The following is an 18413-nucleotide window of genomic DNA, read 5'->3' on the forward strand; positions in this document are numbered from 1 at the left end:
AAATGTGCGTATGACATTTCAGGATGTTAGTTAGAGCTATGCCAATGTAGTTTAAAACTGTGATTTTTTATTCTAAATCGCAAGGCTTAATATAAACTCATCATATATATGCCTATCCATTCTTAATAATATATGTATAATGTTGTATTTTAAAAATCATATTTTTAAGACTAATTATTTTTCAAAAACTAATCAAGGATAAAATTGAATGCACCGTAGATTATTTTTTAATTATTTTTGTATATATACTAATAACAATAATAAAATTTTGACTATTTTTAAAATAAAATAAGACCATGATTTGTTAACCGGATAAATATTTTTATTTTATACACTTCATATAATAATTAAATAATTAATGAAAGTTACAATTTTAAAAAATTGAATAAATTTTATATATATAAAATCTACCATTCCATCTATAATTATTTCTAATAGAATTTGAGTCTACGTTAATTAAAATGACTCGGGTAGATACATGAACATGTCCCGTAATGGTGACAGCTGCCCCATCTGGTACTCAACTTGATCCGCAAATGGTCCGTCGTCTATGAAATCCAACTCAAAATCAAGCCCATTCCACTTGGTTTGACTCTCACCCTCCTTCTCCCACGTGATTCCCGGCGACGGCAAGTGCTCCGAGGAACTCGACACCGAACCATCCATTTGTACAATGACATCATTCTTCATGGACATCGCCCAAGGTGGTGGTCCCATGTTTCGAATGTCCGGTTTCTCGTCTTCCATCTCTGGGTAAGAGCAACTCAACGATTTTTCTTCTCTCGGAAAATGCTTCTCTATACTCCCTTTCTTGTTGTAAATTCGGCATAACACCCAATCATCAAGCTGTAATAAAAATAAAATACCTTTTAGAAGCTGACACTGTTGCAGTAGCAAATTATAATTACGGTGTTACATATATAAATGTTACCGTATAATTTAGTTTAAAAATAATTATATTTATATTTTACATTATAACGTGATGATAATCTTAATTTTTTTTATTAGGATGCAATGGTTACGTTGTGTTGTAATTATAATTTAATATTATAATTACTGTGAACTATCAAAGTTGGCAACTATGGAAAAATAATAACAAATAATAAAATGTGGACTTACCCTCAAGTTGTTGTTGTTCTTGCCGGCGGACCTATCAACATTGGCCAACCGATATTCGTGCATGATCCAGTTGGTTTTGACGCCGGTTGGAGCTTTGCCGGAGTAGAAAACGAGTGCCTTTTTTATACCGAGTGTCTTGGGCTTTCCGATGGGTTTATCGGCTCCGGTCGCCTTCCAATACCCACTTCCGGCCGCCCTGTTCGGCCGACATCCGTTGGGGTATTTTCGGTCTCTTGGAGAGAAGAAATACCACTCTTTTTCACCGTACAACGCCATATCTAAAACCAGACATATATGAAGTTAATTAATTAATCAGTTTCCTGGAAATCTAAACCCAGGCCAGAGAAACCGAAGCATAATGACTAACCTGGAAGCTGCCAAGGATCAAACTTGTAAAGATCGATCTCGGCAATGATAGGGACGGAAATAGGCAGAGATGCACATTTCCGACACAAATAATGGTTCACCAACTCATCATCAGTAGGGTGGAATCTGAAACCCGGTGGCAACTCTAATTCTCCCTTCATGCTCTCTCTTCTTTAACTTAGCTTCTTTTTCTTGAGCTTCTCTTCAAAAGGAGCGATGAACCTTTTCTTCCTAGCTGGGTTTTCTTTAAAGGGATATGAATTCTTCTTTGGTGCTTGTAGTATCTGGTATTTAGTTGCGTTGGGTTGAATTGAAACGCAGAGAATGAGTGAGAGCAGAGGTTTTATAGGGGGAAAACACGTGTGGGTGTCGGCTGTGCAGCATAAGGTTGTCGTTTTGTAGGTGACGCAGCCCTTTAACTTTAGAGTGGGGTGTGGACCAATGAGGGCTTTAGGTTTGTGTCATGGCTTTCGTCACATACCATGGGGACTGGAATGGCCAGGAAACCACCTTTCCTATACTCTTCAGCTTCGTTGACCGTCGTTTGACGTGACTGAATATGTGAGTATGGGTGGATAAAATTTGACTTAGATTCGAAAAAATTAATCTTTTTATTAAATTTAATGTCACCAATTCTTATATACTCATCTCTAAATAAAAGTAATTTTTTTTCTTACCTGGCACTGTCAGTCGACCTACTTTGACCCACCACTCAAAGCCCCAAGTTATTAATTAACTTGGAATTTAATTCATCAGTTTTCCAGTTTGTTCATTATATACTGTTAAATATAAAAGGTATTTAATTATGATTTTTATTTTTATATTTTTAATATGATTATTGATATTTAATTTATTAGTTTATTAATATAAAACCAATTCATTATATTTATGATATTCAAATTTTAATATTAAACATTACTTAGAAAATCTAACCATTCATTTAATTAAACTTATTTATACTTAATTCACTCATATATTATATTTGATATTATAATTTAATTTTTTTTACTAATATCATGTCTGAAACAATGGTCAAAAGTGTAACCGTGTGGGTTGTTCAATAAATAATACCTTCCCCAGCCTTTCATAACCTGAATACATCTCGATGCAATATAAATATATATACACTCTAGAAATTTTGCTGGCGCTTCGCCAAATGCAAAAGTTTTTTATTTAAATATTTTGACTTTGAATAAAAAATAATCTTCAAACAATAAATTTTAAAGAAAAATATATTATACTTTTGAGATAAATATCGATATTAAAATTTATATAAAATAAAATAATATAAACATTTTTATTCACTCGATCTATTAAGAAATCTCTTATATAAATTATTATTTTGTAACAATTTTTAGTTTATCTGCTACTTCGTTAAAAAATCTCTTTAATTAATAATAAGTTGGCATATCGTCTAAATTAATTTATAGTTTATATGTTACTTCGTTAAAACCCTCTTTAATTAATAATAAGTTGGCATATCGTCTAAATTAATTTATTTTTTAATAATACAAGTTTTAATTAAATTAAAGTAAAAAAACAATAAAATATTTTTTGTTTCTATTATATAAATTTACCCCAAAAGTAATTTTTTTCCATACTTGCGCTACCCACTTTATTTGAAAAATCTCTTTTCACTAATGCTATTTTGAAACCTAAATCCCTCTTCTATTTCTAAAATTCAGATAAGTCATTTGAGTATTTGAAAATGTTGAACCATGTATTTTAATATAACACTTTAGTGACAAAATATTTTTGAACTTGATTGAATTTGTTCAAAGTTTTCAAAAATAATTCAGAGTTCATTAAACAAGAATTTGAACAAAAACTTTTTTTTGATCAAGTAATATTGATATTGTTATTATAGTATCGACACTGCATGAAAAATATTGATATTGTTCTTAAGGTATCGATACCATAGGTAATAGAAATATCGATACTCTATTGTTAGTACCAATACTACTAGCTGTTTTTCAAGTTATTCAAATTCCAGCAAGAAAAATTAGTACAGATAATCTAGGAGTATCAATACTATTTTACACAGTAGTATTGATACTGTAAAACCCTAGTATCGATATTGGTCAAGCCCAACGGTCACCAACAACTAGTTTATTTAAATATTATAAAGGAAGTACCGATACTCCAAACCCGAGTATCGATACTCCATGTTTTGGGTTGTTTTGTTTTGCATAAATTTATTCCCCAATGGCTTCAAAATATCCCCTCCGGTTAGAAATAGGTACAAACTCATCCCAAATTATAAAAACAACACAAAAACACTTGAGAATGTTATAATACCTATCCAAAGAATAAAAATCAAAAGAAAAGCTCTTTCTCTCTTTATTTTCTATTTTTTTCTATTCTATATAAGTGTTTTTGAGTTTAAGTTTGTAAATACCTACATTTGTGAGGTTTTCTTGTTTACTTCATTATCCTTTTGTAAAAAGGGGAATGATTCTATCTTAGCCTTTGAAAAGATATGATTTTTATAAAGGTTACTATTAAGTCAAGAAAAAAAAGGAACAAATTAGTGAATTTGTTAAAAATCCTTAGCGTGGAGTTAAGGTAGTGGATACATACTTGGCTGATAAGTCGAACAATTATAAATCATTGTGCAAGTTTTTCTATCTTTTCTCCATTATACCCAAATTTTTTTCAAAAGACCAATTCACACCCTTTTGGCACTTTTTTGTTGATCACTAGAGCCTCTTTAAATCTAATAATTGGTATCAAAGTGAGTCTATCAACGGTTTAACTACCTTGAAATGATTCTTGAAGAAGCTCTATCCATTTCCATTCAACCAAGAAGATAAGTTCGATATTCGACTCATACTACCTAGAGGACTTTCACTGTTCACAAGGCATCCATACTTCAATGAAACAATCATCTTAGGGATGCAATCATCAATGAATCTTCAACTTCTCCAAGGAATTGATAGAAGTCTCCAATACCGATTCCCCATTATTGATTCCCCAAAAGTCCCCAGTAAAGCGACTCCGCCAATATACGACCACCGAGTTCTTCGATTCTGAGGATGATGATCCTATCATAGTATATCAATGTCTTAGAGAGACGATCCATACCCTGAAACAATTACTTTTCACCCCAGCGGATAACTTAGAGTGTGTCACCTCCCTACTCAAGGATGACACGATAGAGCGGTGGAATACTGTAGAGTTGGCGATAAAGCCAGAGAGGCCTACTTGAGAGCAATTCCTCACCCAATTCAGAGAGAAGTACATCAGACAGATCCATAACGATGAACTGATGGAGAAGTTTCTACACTTTACTCAGGTTGATTGCTTAGCGGTAGAATACGAGCGAGAGTTTCTCTGGCATAGCAAATATGTCATAAATCTGATCCCGACTGATGAACATCGTTGTTATTGGTTCAAAGAGAAAATTCAGGGTGACATTTTAACCCATATTACAGCAGATCCTCACAGAGTCTTTCTCAGCTGTCCCACTAGGAGAAAGCAGTTGAGATAGCCCTAGATAGGAAGAATAGACAGTCTAGTGAGGCTGCATGACAAGTCAGAAGAGCAGCTGAGTCGGCAAGGCCATCTCAGAATCCGGCCAAGAGAGTCAGTGTTCTTCGAGGACCCCAATATTGTAGTCCCCAAAGACTGGGTAGAGTTCGGGTCGTGGAGGTAGGTCTGACTCGAGGAGGAGGCCATTGAACTTTACTTGTGGGAGTATTGCTAGTGAGCCTACTGGAGGGTTCACCTTTACCCTATGTTCTAGGTGTGGAAAAAGGCACCCAAGGATATGTCGATTGGATATGGAGGTTGTTATAGTTATGACTCCTTGGGCCATTTCGCCAGAGTTTTCCCAAGAGCTAAGGCGCAACATCATTGGCGACTCAGCGATCGATACCATCAGTGTAGAGAGACTGAGGGCCAGCTAGATCAGAGGCTAGGGCCGAGCTGAGAGTGGCCTTCTGACAGTATGCAGTGCGAGCCAAGAAATATTGTGATGTGACATATGTTATATCAAGTACTTTTATGGTCTTTTTTTACCAGTTACCGCATTAATAGACCCATGTTCCACCTATTCCTACATATGCTCTGAATTAGTTCATAAAATAGAAATCCCGACATAGAACCTAGAGATAGGTGTTCGATTTTCTATCTCTCTAGGTTTAGACGTCTCGGTGGATAAAATTTTCATATGATGCCGAGTGAGGATTTAGGTTCAAACTTTCCCAGCGAACTTGATGGGGTTACCTTTTAGGGAGTTCGACATGATCTTAGGGATAGACTAGTTGACCGAGCACGATGCTAGTTTGAGGTGCAAAGCTATACGACTTAAGCTTATAACAGTTGATGGAACTAAGTTAGTGATGACTAGTGAGAGATCCTGCCAGACGAGGATATATTCAATTTTAAAAGCCCAAAGGATGATCGACTGTGGGTGTGAGGCCTTCTTGGCTCACGTGGTCGACACTTGAATTTTAGCACCTATACTCGGGGATATTCGAACAGTGTGACACTTTCCCGATATGTTCTCAGAGGAGTTGTCGGGTTTACCACCCGAGCCTGTTTTAGTGTTCAGAATTGAAGTAATTTCAGGTTCAATATCGGTGTCCATTACTCCTTATCGTACGAAACCGACTGAACTTAAGGAGTTAAAAACTCATATTTAGGAGTTACTAGGGAAGGGTTTCATTCGGATGGATATCTCTCCTTGGGTAGCACCGGTCTTTTCTGTCAAAAAGAAAGATGGGTCGATGAGGTTGTTCATCGACTACAAGAAGTTAAATAAGTTGACCATCAAGAACCGTTACCTACTCCCCAGGATAGACAACATCTTCGACTAGTTTAGAAGGGCATGTTTCTTCTCAAAGATTGATCTATGATCATGCTACTATCAGTTGAAAGTCAAGGATGAGGATGTGGAAAAGACAAATTTCATAATGAGGTATGGTCATTATAAGTTCTTAGTGATGTCGTTTGAATTCATCAATGCCCTGACAACATTCATAAACCTAATGAATTAAATTTTCCACCTATTCTTGGACCAGTTCATGGTGGTGTTTATAGGCGACATCCTAGTGTACTCCCGATCAAAGGATGAGAATAACCAACATGTTCGTGTTATTGTCTATACCTTTAGAGACACACAATTGTATGCCAAATTCAAGAAGTGCAAGTTTTGGCTATTGGAAGTGGCATTCTTGTGTCATGTCATTTTAGCCAACGACATCAGAGTCGACCCTCAGGAAATTTGGGCTATAGTTGAGTGAGAGCCTCTTAAGAATGTGTCAAAGGTACGCAGTTTTCTTGGGTTAACTGGTACTATCGTCGATTTGTTCAAGGTTTTTTGATGATAACAACCTCGTTAACCAAATTGCTTCAGAAGGGAGTTCCCTTTGTGTGGGATGAAAGGTGACATGAGAGCTTCGAGTAGTTAAAGGTCAACTTGACCCAAGCCCTATGTTGACCCAACCAGAGTCGGGTAAGGGCTTCATAGTTTTTAGCGATGCTTCTTTGAATGGGCTTAGATACGTCTTGATGCATCCCGTCAGGTTAAGCCTTATGATCATAATTACCCTACTCATGACCTTGAACAAGAAATAGTAATGTTCACTTTCAAGATTTGGCGGCACCATCTTTTTAGTGAGAAGTGACATATCTTTACCGATCACAAGAGCCTCAAGTATCTTCTCACTCAGAAGGAGTTGCTTAAGGACTACGACCGCATGATATATTATCATCCAGGAAAGGCAAATGTAGTGGCAGATGCCTTGAGTTAAAAATCAATGATTGAGTTGCAAGCCCTCATAGCACGTTTAAGTTTATCCAATGATGTTGGTTTGCTAGCCAAGTTATGAGTCGAGCCAGAGTTGGTAGGTGAAGTCAAGAGGCTACAGAGTTCAAATGACCGTTTGAGAAGTCAGATTGTTCAGGTTTTCCAGTTTGAGGCCTCAGGTCGTGAGCTTCAAAATAAAGGTTTGCTATACTTTAGAGGTCGGTTATACGTACTCGTAGATTCTCAGTTGTGCAGAAGGTTCTCCATGAAGCACGATACAGTCCACTCTTCATATACCTCTGCAGTAACAAGATATACCACGAGCTTCACAAATTATTCTATTGGTCGGCCATGAAAAGGAAAGTATCAAAGTTTGTCTCTAAATATCTAGTGTGTCAGCAGGTTAAGGTGGAACAACATGTTCCCTCATTTTGCTTCAGCCCATTCAGATACCTCAGTGGAAATAAGACGGGGTGACCATGGACTTTTTGACCGGGTTACCAATGACCAGAAAGAGACATGACGCAGTTTGGGTCATAATAGACCATTTCACCAAATCAGCGTATTTTCTCCCAATTAGGATGGACTATACCTTAGAGAGGTTAGCTCAGTTGTATATCAGTGAGATAGTGAGGTTGCACGGTGTACCGACTTTTATCATTTCAGATAGGGATCCTTGTTTCACTTCTCACTTCTAGGAAGATCTTTATGTGTCCCTAGGCACCCGACTACACTTCAGTACAAGTTTTCATCTTCATATAGATGGCCAGTCAGAACGAGTTATCCAAATTCTCGAAGACATATTCAGGTAAACTATCATCGATCTAAAGGGTAGTTTAGAAGACCACTTGACGTTAGCAGATTTTTCCTACAATAATAGTTTTTAGTCGAGAATTTAGATGGCTCCGTATGAGACCTTGCGTGGGCAGAAGTGTAGGACTCTGCTTTGTTGGAATGAGCTTAGTGAGGGTAAGATATTAGGCCCAGACTTAATTAGAGAGACCGAGGAAAAGGTTCGATTAATTCAGAACTGACTCAAGGAAGCTTCATACACACATAGTCTTACGTAGATTTAAAGCATAAGGATATCGAGTTTGTAGTTGGGGACAAGATATTCCTCAAGGTTTTCCATTGGAAGAAGGTACTCCACTTTGGGCACAAGGGCAAGTTGACTCTTCGTTTCATAGGACTTTACGAGGTGCTTAAGAGAATTGGACCAGTGGCTTAAGACTAGCTTTACCACCAGAGTTGGAGCACATTCACAATGTGTTACATGTATATATGCTTACAAAATACAGCTCTGACCCTTCGCACTTCATAACCTTAGAGCAGATTGAAGTCAGCTCAAATATGACTTATTCAGAAGAACCAGTTAGAATCTTGGCGAGTGAAGTGAAGGAGTTAAGGAACAAGAGAATTCTTTTGGTAAAAGTTCTATGGAGGAACCATGGTATTGAGGAAGCGACGTGGGAAATAGAGGAGGACATGAAGCTTCAGTATCCTCACCTCTTTTACGAAGGTAAATTTTGAGGAAATTTTTTTATTTAGGATAAGAGAGTTGTAACACCCCTAATCTCAGGTTAGAAGTATTGGGCTAACCCGAGATATGCCTTGGTTTAATTTCTTATCTTATAGTAAACCTTGACCTAAATTGAAGATGATATGGTCTTGAGTTGAGCCCAATAGTGAAATAAAAATGATATTTTTAATCTGTAGTCAGAATTAAAGGACCAAAGATGTAATTTTACCATTGTTCAAAATTAAGGTTGAAATCCTTAATTGCTTGGCGATATCACATCTGATACACCCTCTTTTTCTCAACATTCCTTTGTCTCATCTTCCTCTTCAAATCTTCATCTTCATAGCACTTTCTTCCTCTCCAAGAACCAAGAAAAGGTAGAAACTTGGTAGTCTTATAACCCTAGTTCAACAACCTAAAGGTAAGAATCATGATCTTTATATCACGCTCTCAAGACACCCATTTCACCATAGTTGAAAAAAATAAGTTTCGAAGGGTTTTAGAAACTAGATGGTTCAAACCCATTTCACAGATATTTCCAGCCTTATGAAGTGTTTTAAAACCCTCCTTAATCTTTACCAATAGTTAGTAACTCTTTCATTTGGTTTTGTTTAGTGCGAGAGGTTAGAGAAGGCTCCAAAGCTAAGGGGAATGAAAAGCTTACTTTGGGTTGAGCCTTTGATGTTTCCAGCAATATAGCATCAAAGGTAACTCAATCTTGTCTCAACTATACCATATATAAGTCTTTTGGATGAAATGTAGTAGATTTTATGTTTTAGAGTTATAAACATGTCTAAAGCCCTATTGTTGCTCCTTTATATCTTTATAAAACATTAATAATGTTTGGCGACCTCACTAAGGTCTTTGGGATAGTAGAATAGGAGTTTTGCACTTATTTTATGCTCTCTGCAGGTTGAGTTTTGATACTTGAGAGATAGTATCAAAACTTGTTCTTCTTCTCGGGCAAACTCATGAGTTTTGGGCAAGAGTATCGATACTCTTCCAAGGGTAACGATATTTTGGGTCATAGTTTCGAAACTCCTAGAAAGTTTCAAAACTATGCATAACAGAATGTTTAAAAGTATCGATACTTATATAAAGTATCAAAACTTTTCAGGAGTATCGATACTCTTGGGATAATATCGATACTTTTAGTCTGTTTTGGACAAAAAAGGCCAGTTTTTAAGGGAATTAGACTCAAAGTACCCCAATACTTCAGTATATCCTCAAATAATACTTCAAGCGAGAACAATAATTAATATCAAAACAATAGAAACATAAATAGGTAGGTTTACATAAAACTAGCCTTGGTTGACGCTCGGGAAACAATCAGGACACCCAAGTTTCTTTTAGCGGAAATATATCAGTCATTGGATCCAAGTCAGTGCCACGACACTATATCAGTCGACTGGGCGCAGATGCCACAAGACTTGACGGAGTAAGTCGCGGGTGTACATTTCGATGCAGAATTCTGGATCTCACCCAAAAGTACCTGATGGTGATTCAGTAGTGTTAGAAGGGCGCGTGAGCTTCGAGATGCAGAATCCTTTAGTCGCACCATGATGCCAGCCACAGATTAGTAGTTCATTAGTTGTATACTCATAACTGTGCCACTAGTCATTTCATATAGTGAATGTATATAGTATAGTACAATTTTAAGTGAGAACTAAACTCATAAGCTCAACATTCGAAAATGTGTTTCTGTGAACAGGTCCTTAGGGGCAGATTATGGGGAGCTATCATCATCAGATATTCCAGTACAGTATAGTAGATTTCCAAAGACCTCTCAGCATACATCTTGAGTCATCTTTAGAGGGCATGTACTGTTATGGACCTTGTTAAGTATTCAGTCATAACTCTTTTGAAACTTAATATTTTGTATTATTTTGCGAATGTATTTTTGGAGCTCCCTATTATTTGTAAACCTAGTTTATTATTATGGTTTATTATTACATTATGAATGTATAAAGTTTAGAGAATTACAAGCAGTTTTAAAAGAAAATTTTGGATCACTATTTTGGTAATCCCGTGTAACATTGTAATCTATGGATCTTCGGGTATAACTAGATTAGGGTGTTACACGACTGATAACTGTTATTATAAGAAAACTCTGCTAAAGGTAAATACTTTTCTCATGATCCTTTGAAATCAATAACATACACCCTTAACATGTCTTCAAGTATCTGAATGGTTCATTCAAATTGATCATCCGTGTGAGGATGCTAAGTTGTACCGAAGTTCAGTTGAGTTCACAATGCTTCATGCAAAGACTTCCAAAATCTCTAAGTAAATCTGGGATCTTTGTCAGAAACTATCGAGAAAGGTACACCATGAAGTCGTACTATCTCTCTGATAAATAATTCAACATACTTATCTATCCAGTAATCCTCTCGGACTGGAATAAAGTGTGATGTCTTAGTCAATCTATAAACAATCACCCAGATCGAGTCTTTCTTATTGGTTGTCAAAGGTAAACATGTCACAAAATTTCTCATTTCCACTTAGGAATGAAAATAGGTTGTAATAAACCTGATGGCACCTGATGCTCTACTTTTACCTACTGTCAGGTCAAACATTTAGCTACAAACTCAGTTATAGCTATTTTCATACCTGACCACTAATATTGGTTCTTTAAATCTTGATACATTTTATTTCCTCCGGGATGAATAGTTAAATGACTATAATGAGCTTCAAAAATAATATTTCTTTAATTCTTCATTAACGGGTATGCAAACTCGTCCCCGATAATATAAACATTCCTCATACTTAACTTTAAAGTCTTTCGTTTCACCTTTCTTCACTTGTTCGATTCTTTCTAAACACTTTTTATCTTTACTTTGAAGATCTTTGATTTGATCTAATAGGGAAGGCTTCAATCTCAATTCAGTCACAAGTGCACCATCTTTTTTTCATTGCTAATTTAGCATCTATAGGTCTCAAGGCGGAGAATATCTTTCAGCTAAGTGCATCAGTTACCACATTAGCCTTCCCAGGGTGATAATCAATAATCACATCATAGTCCTTTAGAAGCTCGATCCATCTCTTTTGCCTTAGATTTAAATCTTTTTGAGTGAGAAAATACTTCAAAATTTTATGATATGTATAAATATAACATCGTTCACCATATAGGTAATTCCACCAAATCTTCAGAGAAAACACCATCGCTACTATTTCTAAATCATAAATCGGATAATTTTGTTTATGTGTCTTTAATTGTCTCGAGGCATAAGCTACCATTTTACCTTCTTGCATCAGAACACATCTCAACCCCTTATAAGATGCATCACTGTAAATTATATAGTCTTAACCTGACTCTGGATAAACCATAACTGATGCCTTTGTTAAAATATTTTTAAGCCTTTCAAAGTTTTTTTGCACTTATCAGTCCAAATAAATGGTACGTTTTTCCTGAGCAGCTTAGTAAGCAGAGAGCCAATCATCGAAAAATTCTTCACGAATATTCGATAATAGCCAACTAATCCTAAGAAACTACGAACTTCAGAAATATTCTTTAGAGTTTTCCACTACACTATTGCTTGTAGTTTCTTTGGATCTACTTTGATTCCTTCTGCTGAAATCACGTGGCCAAGAAAAGTAACTTCTGGCAGCCAGAACTCGCATTTCGATAATTTGGCATACAAATTTTTCTCCATAGTGTAAAGATGTGCATTGTGATTCTCTTTGGTCTTAGAATAAACCAGAATATCATCAATGAACACGACCATAATTTGATCCAAATATGGCTAAAACACCAGATTCATTAAGCCCATAAATGCTATTGGAGCATTAGTTAATCCAAATGGCATCACTACAAACTCATAGGATCATATTGGGTTGTAAAAGACGTCTTCGAAATATCTTATTCTTTAATCTTCAATTGATGATATCCAAACTGAAGATCAATTTTTGAAAATTCTGAAGAAACCTTGACCTGATCAAACAAATCATCGATCCTTGGTAAAGGATACTTGTTCTTCACTTTCACTTTATTCGACTGACGATAATCTATACATAATCACATTGATCCATATTTGTTTCTAACAAACAATATCAGTGCATCCCACGGGGATACACTCGGTTTGATGAACCCACGATCAAGTAGCTCCTGTAATTGTGCCTTAAGCTCTATGAGTTTTGTTGGATCCATCTTATATAGAGCCATTGAGATAGAAACAGTACCCATACAAACATCAATCTTAGACTCTACTCATGATTAGGAGGTAATCCGGGTAATTCATCAGGAAAAACATCTAGAAATTCCCAAACGATTGGAATATCCTCCAGTCAAACTTAAGATGCACGGGTATCAATCACAATTGCCAAGAAATTTGTACAACCTTTTATCATCATTTTCATTGTTGTCATTGTTGGTATTATGTTGGGTATTGATTTCGTTTTTTCGCAAATTACTATTATTTCATTACCCACATCATTTTTTAAAAAATAACCGCTTCATACGACAATCAACCCAATCATAATACGGAGATAACCAATTCATGCCTAATATAATCTCAAACTCATCAAATGGCAATTCCATAAGATTCATTGGGAACACAACCACTTGAATCTTTATCGGGCAATTTCTGTTAATCTATTTTACTCAAGCACTATGACCCAACGAATTTATAGTTATCAAGTCACTATCAATAGGTTCTAATGGAATATTTCTTTTTTAACTAATTTCAAGCTAACATAGGAATGTGAAGAACCCGAATCTATCAAAACAAATACAAGCTCATCATGATTAGGAGGTAATCCGGGTAATTCATCAGGAAAAACATCTAGAAATTCTCAAACGATTGGAATATCCTCCAGTCAAACTTCAGATGCTCGGGTATCAATCACATTTGCCAAGAAATTTGTGCAGCCTTTTGTCATCATTTTCATTATTGTCATTGTTGGTATTACGTTGGGTATTGATTTCGTTTTTTCGCAAATTACTATTATTTCATTACCCACATCATTTTTTAAAAAATAAACGCTTCATACGACAATCAACCCAATCATAATACGGAGATAACCAATTCATACCCATTATAATCTCAAACTCATCAAATGGTAATTCCATAAGATTCATCGGGAACACAACCCCTTGAATCTTTATCGGGCAATTTCTGTTAATATGTTTTACTCAAGCACTATGACCCAACGGATTTATAATTACCAAGTCACTATTAATAGGTTCTAATGGAATATTTTTTTGACTAATTTCAAGCTAACATAGGAATGTGAAAAACTCGGATCTATCAAAACAAATACAGGCTCATCATAAAGATGGAAATACCTGTTATAATCTCAGGGTTATCGTGATCTTCTGAAGTCTTGATGTGGTAAATTTTGGCTGGATATATACATTAGACTAGGTGTTTGTCTCAGAATACCCCATCCCTCTACCTCTACCTCAACCACCTCTCTGAGACCCTACTACAAACCTCTCTGTCTGCACTGATTTTTCTCTTGTTTACAGACAATATCTGACAAAGTAACCAATGTTTCTGCAACGAAAACATGCTCAAGAAATAATTCTACAAACTCCAGGGCGAGTTTACCGCAATGCGAACATGGTAACATTTGACCCTATGATGGAGTTGATCTACCAACTCTTGAGGTAGTCGTCTGAGTCTATCAACTTTAATCTTTTCCTTCAATTCCTTTACGACTAGAAGTACCACTTTCTGATTTATTATGATATTGATAACCAGTACCTCAACCTCTTTTACACAGAGATAAAGATGATGCTCATGCTCTCTTCGACTGTCGTCTCCACTTAATCATAAAATTTTCATTTTATGTCCATCTATAAGTTATTTGCTTTATTTACCACTTCCTGAAAAGTGGTTAAATTCGCAGTCAACAAAAGTTCTCTCAGACTGGGGCGAATGCCTCGATAAACTTCTGGTATATATCTCTTTAGGTGGAACCATCTCTTAGGCATATCGAGCAAGATTATTAAACTCGACCTCGTACTCATACACATATTTACTACCCTGAATCATATTAAAGAAATCATGCTTCATCTGTGTAATAAACTCCTCCCTGATATATGTAATATCCCAAAATCAGGGTTAGTGATCAAAATAGAAGTTTTGAAACTTTGAGGTATGATTTCAAAAGATTGAAAAGTTTAGGGACTTATTTGGAAATAATTTGTGAAGGATTGTTAGTAAATATTAAATAAAGTAAAGGGTAAATTGGTCTTTTCATAAGAAAGAATTTTATCTTTCTTTTACGAGATATATAACACGTGGAATGGGTAGGAAAAGGGAAGATTTTCTCCAGAAAACTCTTCTTCTTCTTCTCCAGCAGTGAGTGACCATAGCTAAGGTAAGTTGGTCTTAAGTTGGTTAATTCTTTCGTTTTAAAGTTGGTTTTGATTCTTGGAGTGATAGAAAAGCTTAAGGAAAGCTTAAGATTGCTTAAAACTCAAAGAGGATTAAGTTATGTAATATTGAAGGTAAAGAGATTTTAAGGGAATTATTGAGATAGAGTTAGTAAATAAGTTTTAAAGTGAAATTTGACTTGTCAATGATAAAACTAAGAAATTCAGAGTATTAGAAACAAATTTAAAACATGTTGATTTATTAGCTTGATTATTGAACTCAAGTATAATAGTTACATATGGGATGTTATGATGTGTTGAAGTGAAATAAGTTAATTTCTGTATGTGTGGTTAAGTTTAAAGGCATGAAAGAAGAGTAAAATAAGGAATTTGTTGGTAATGGATGATTTTCGACTTTAAGGAATGGATTCTCGGTTGGTAGTATCGGTACTGGTTGAAGGAGTACCGATACTACAAGGCAAATTATGAGGAACTTATGGATGGGGTATCGGTACCTGTATGAACAATATCGATACCAATATGGAGGGTATCAATACCATGAAACATCGAAGCTAATTTTGGTATCGATACCGGGATAGTGTATTGGTACCCTAGTATTGAAGTATTGGTATTATGCTGGTAGTACCGATACTACTTAAGCTGAGAAGTGGAAATTAGTGCTTTATTTAGTTGCGTCAATAAGAATCTTTTCAAGTAATTCGAATCCCGATATTTATTAGATTGTGTATTGTGTAGATAACAATCGAGAGTAAAGTCCAGACAAACCGACCAAGTAATAGTCCTCGAGGAAGGGATAAGGGATCGACATTGACTAGTGACGCCAGGTGAGTGTATACTAGTTATTATGTGAAGTGTGATGGAAATAAGACTTGTGATAAGTCTATTTTCCATATTAAAGATTATGAATATGAGTGTATGTGTCATATTTATTGTACGAGTTACATGATAGATTATGTATGTTAAATGAGTTATATGGATGCATGTTGGTATGGAAAATTATGTTAAATGATATAATTACATCATGTGATTGTGTGAGAAAGGATGTGAACTATATGAAAATATTAGCTACGTGATAAGAAGTATATGATTAAACAATCAAGAGTATAAGCTATGTGATATGTGATTATATGAAAATGATCTACATGTAAGTGAACAATGTGTCTACGTGACTATATGATTATATGAAAATGTGATAATGAGCTATATTAAAGAACTATGAGATTATGTGCCTATGTGAATGTGTGATAACATAAATAATAATGTCCATGTTATGTGTTATGAGAGCTAGGGGTATAGTTGGCATGCCAAGGGTCGAGGGTTCTACGTGGTCCTTTGGGACATATATGTAATCCTTTGGAACATATATGTGGTACTTCGGTACATTTATTTGGTCCATTGGAATATGTATATGGTTCTTAAGGAGTGGTCCTTCGGGACATATATGATATGTGGTCCTTCGGGACATATTGGTCATTCGGGACAAATTTTAAGTGCCCATAGTGGGAATTATACGACCTGTGGTGACAACATTAGTGCACAACCTCTATGTACTCGTATATCTTTAGTTCTCACATGTGTACATAGGCTAACAAAGAGATAACAATAAACATATTATATGTGTGTTATGAATTGTATTACATGATTTCTATGATGATGTGTGTAGTGTTTGGTTAAATGAGTCATATGTTGGTTAAAAATGTTAAGTTCAAGGGGATATGATTAAAAGATATAAATGATAATAATATTGATAGTGAAATAAGGTTAATGATGGAAATGATGGGTGGTGTGTATATATATATTTGATTATATGAAAGGTTATTTATATATAATATTGGTGATTCTATGTGATGTTATAGTATGATATATTCTTGCATTGTCAAGTATTTAGAGTTTCAATGATATGTTTTTATGCCTCACTAAGTCATCGAATTAGCGTGTGTGTGTTTCACACATAGGTTCCGAGAAGATGAGAAGGGATTGAAGACAGGCGAGACAGGTCAACTCCTCCTTTCCAAGAATCAGATCAGAAAGTAATTGAATCATATGTATTTTGTAATACTGATGTTAGTCAGCATGTGAATAAAGATTTGGTTCAAGTATGCTCTGATAGGTTTTGTAAAACCATATGTTTTATATAATAGAAATTATTCTATTTTATTATAAATGACAAATTGTATTTTTAGATGTTTTATAAAAGTAAACGATTTGAGAAGACAATGTGACACCTCGAACTCAGATCCGGGCTAGATATGGGTTGGGGGTGTTACATTTAATGGTATCAGAGCTAAGGTATAGCCAATTCTAGTCTTAAACCGAAGTTAAATGAGTTTTGAAATTTGTATGTGCCAACACAAATTGAAAATTTCTGATCTGATAGTGTAAGGAGTATGTTGTCTTGCTAATAGAATCAAATTAGTATAAGGTAGTAGAAATTTGATTATAAGAATTGTCGAAGTGAATTGATAAGTGATAAACCTTATGGTGGTAGCAATTCACCTGCCCTGGCCAGGCAGGATGAAGAGCGGACACCTCAGGAAGTGTCTTGTAGGATCAAGGGTTGATTTCAGAAAGTTGAAAATATGTTAGGATAATGTTAAAGGGGTCTCCACTGTTTTAAAGTGAGGAAGTTAGATAAGTAGTTTGTTATTATGCGGATAAGTTGATGTATAGTGAACATATGTTATCATGAGAATAATAGAAGATTCAGTGATGTGGTTACTAGTTTGGAAAAATTCAATAATAAGTATCTCAGTGATAAGTTTATCAGTAATATGAAGACATAGTTTAGGAGTTTGAAACAGGAGAATCGTAATGTGTATGAATGAGAGTGTAGTTTGATAAGTTGAGTGAAGAGTAGTCAGCTAATTTGAATGAAAATGATGTAGATGTGGTTCAGAAGAGTTTAAGAATGGATACATCAGTGATCAGTTTGTAAGATAAAAGAAGTTGGAATGTTGAGTTGAATTAAGGAAAATGTATTGTGTATGAGTAAGAATGTGGGTTTGATAAGTTAAGTAAATTATTGGTGGATTAATTCCGACTGGAAAAAAAATGTATATGAATGATTCGATGAAAGTTTACGCTCTAGATTAGAAGTATTGTTGATGGCTAACCAAATTATGTGATAGTAAGTGTATTAGAGTTAAAGGATTAGAAGATGATGTCAGGGTAACCTAACCAAGTATGATGTGGATTTGGATATGGTGGTGTATTATGAGTATGGAAATATAAGGTAGTAAAGGAGATAAGGATTCATATGTTTGAGGGAAATCTAATTACAAGAGTGTGAGAGTAGGAAAGAAAGGATATGGTTTAGT

The 18413-nt window shown here is 35.2% G+C and overlaps 1 protein-coding gene across 1 annotated transcript; it reads right to left on the minus strand.

Moving 5' to 3' along the window:
* Positions 1–440: 440 nt before the first annotated feature.
* Positions 441–15057, minus strand: LOC120146499 (protein ATAF2-like). Its single transcript, XM_039160034.1, has 5 exons — positions 15038–15057; positions 11512–11519; positions 1487–1647; positions 1120–1397; positions 441–846 (listed from the first exon to the last, which is right to left on the minus strand). Exons 3-5 carry the CDS (start codon positions 1644–1646, stop codon positions 457–459), a joined length of 828 nt encoding a protein of 275 aa, XP_039015965.1. The 5' UTR covers position 1647; positions 11512–11519; positions 15038–15057; the 3' UTR covers positions 441–456.
* Between the last annotated feature and the right edge of the window lie 3356 nt (positions 15058–18413).

The sequence above is a fragment of the Hibiscus syriacus genome, unplaced genomic scaffold (assembly GCF_006381635.1).
Source record: "Hibiscus syriacus cultivar Baekdansim isolate YM2019G1 unplaced genomic scaffold, ASM638163v2 tig00110928_pilon, whole genome shotgun sequence".
NCBI lineage: Eukaryota > Viridiplantae > Streptophyta > Magnoliopsida > Malvales > Malvaceae > Hibiscus > Hibiscus syriacus.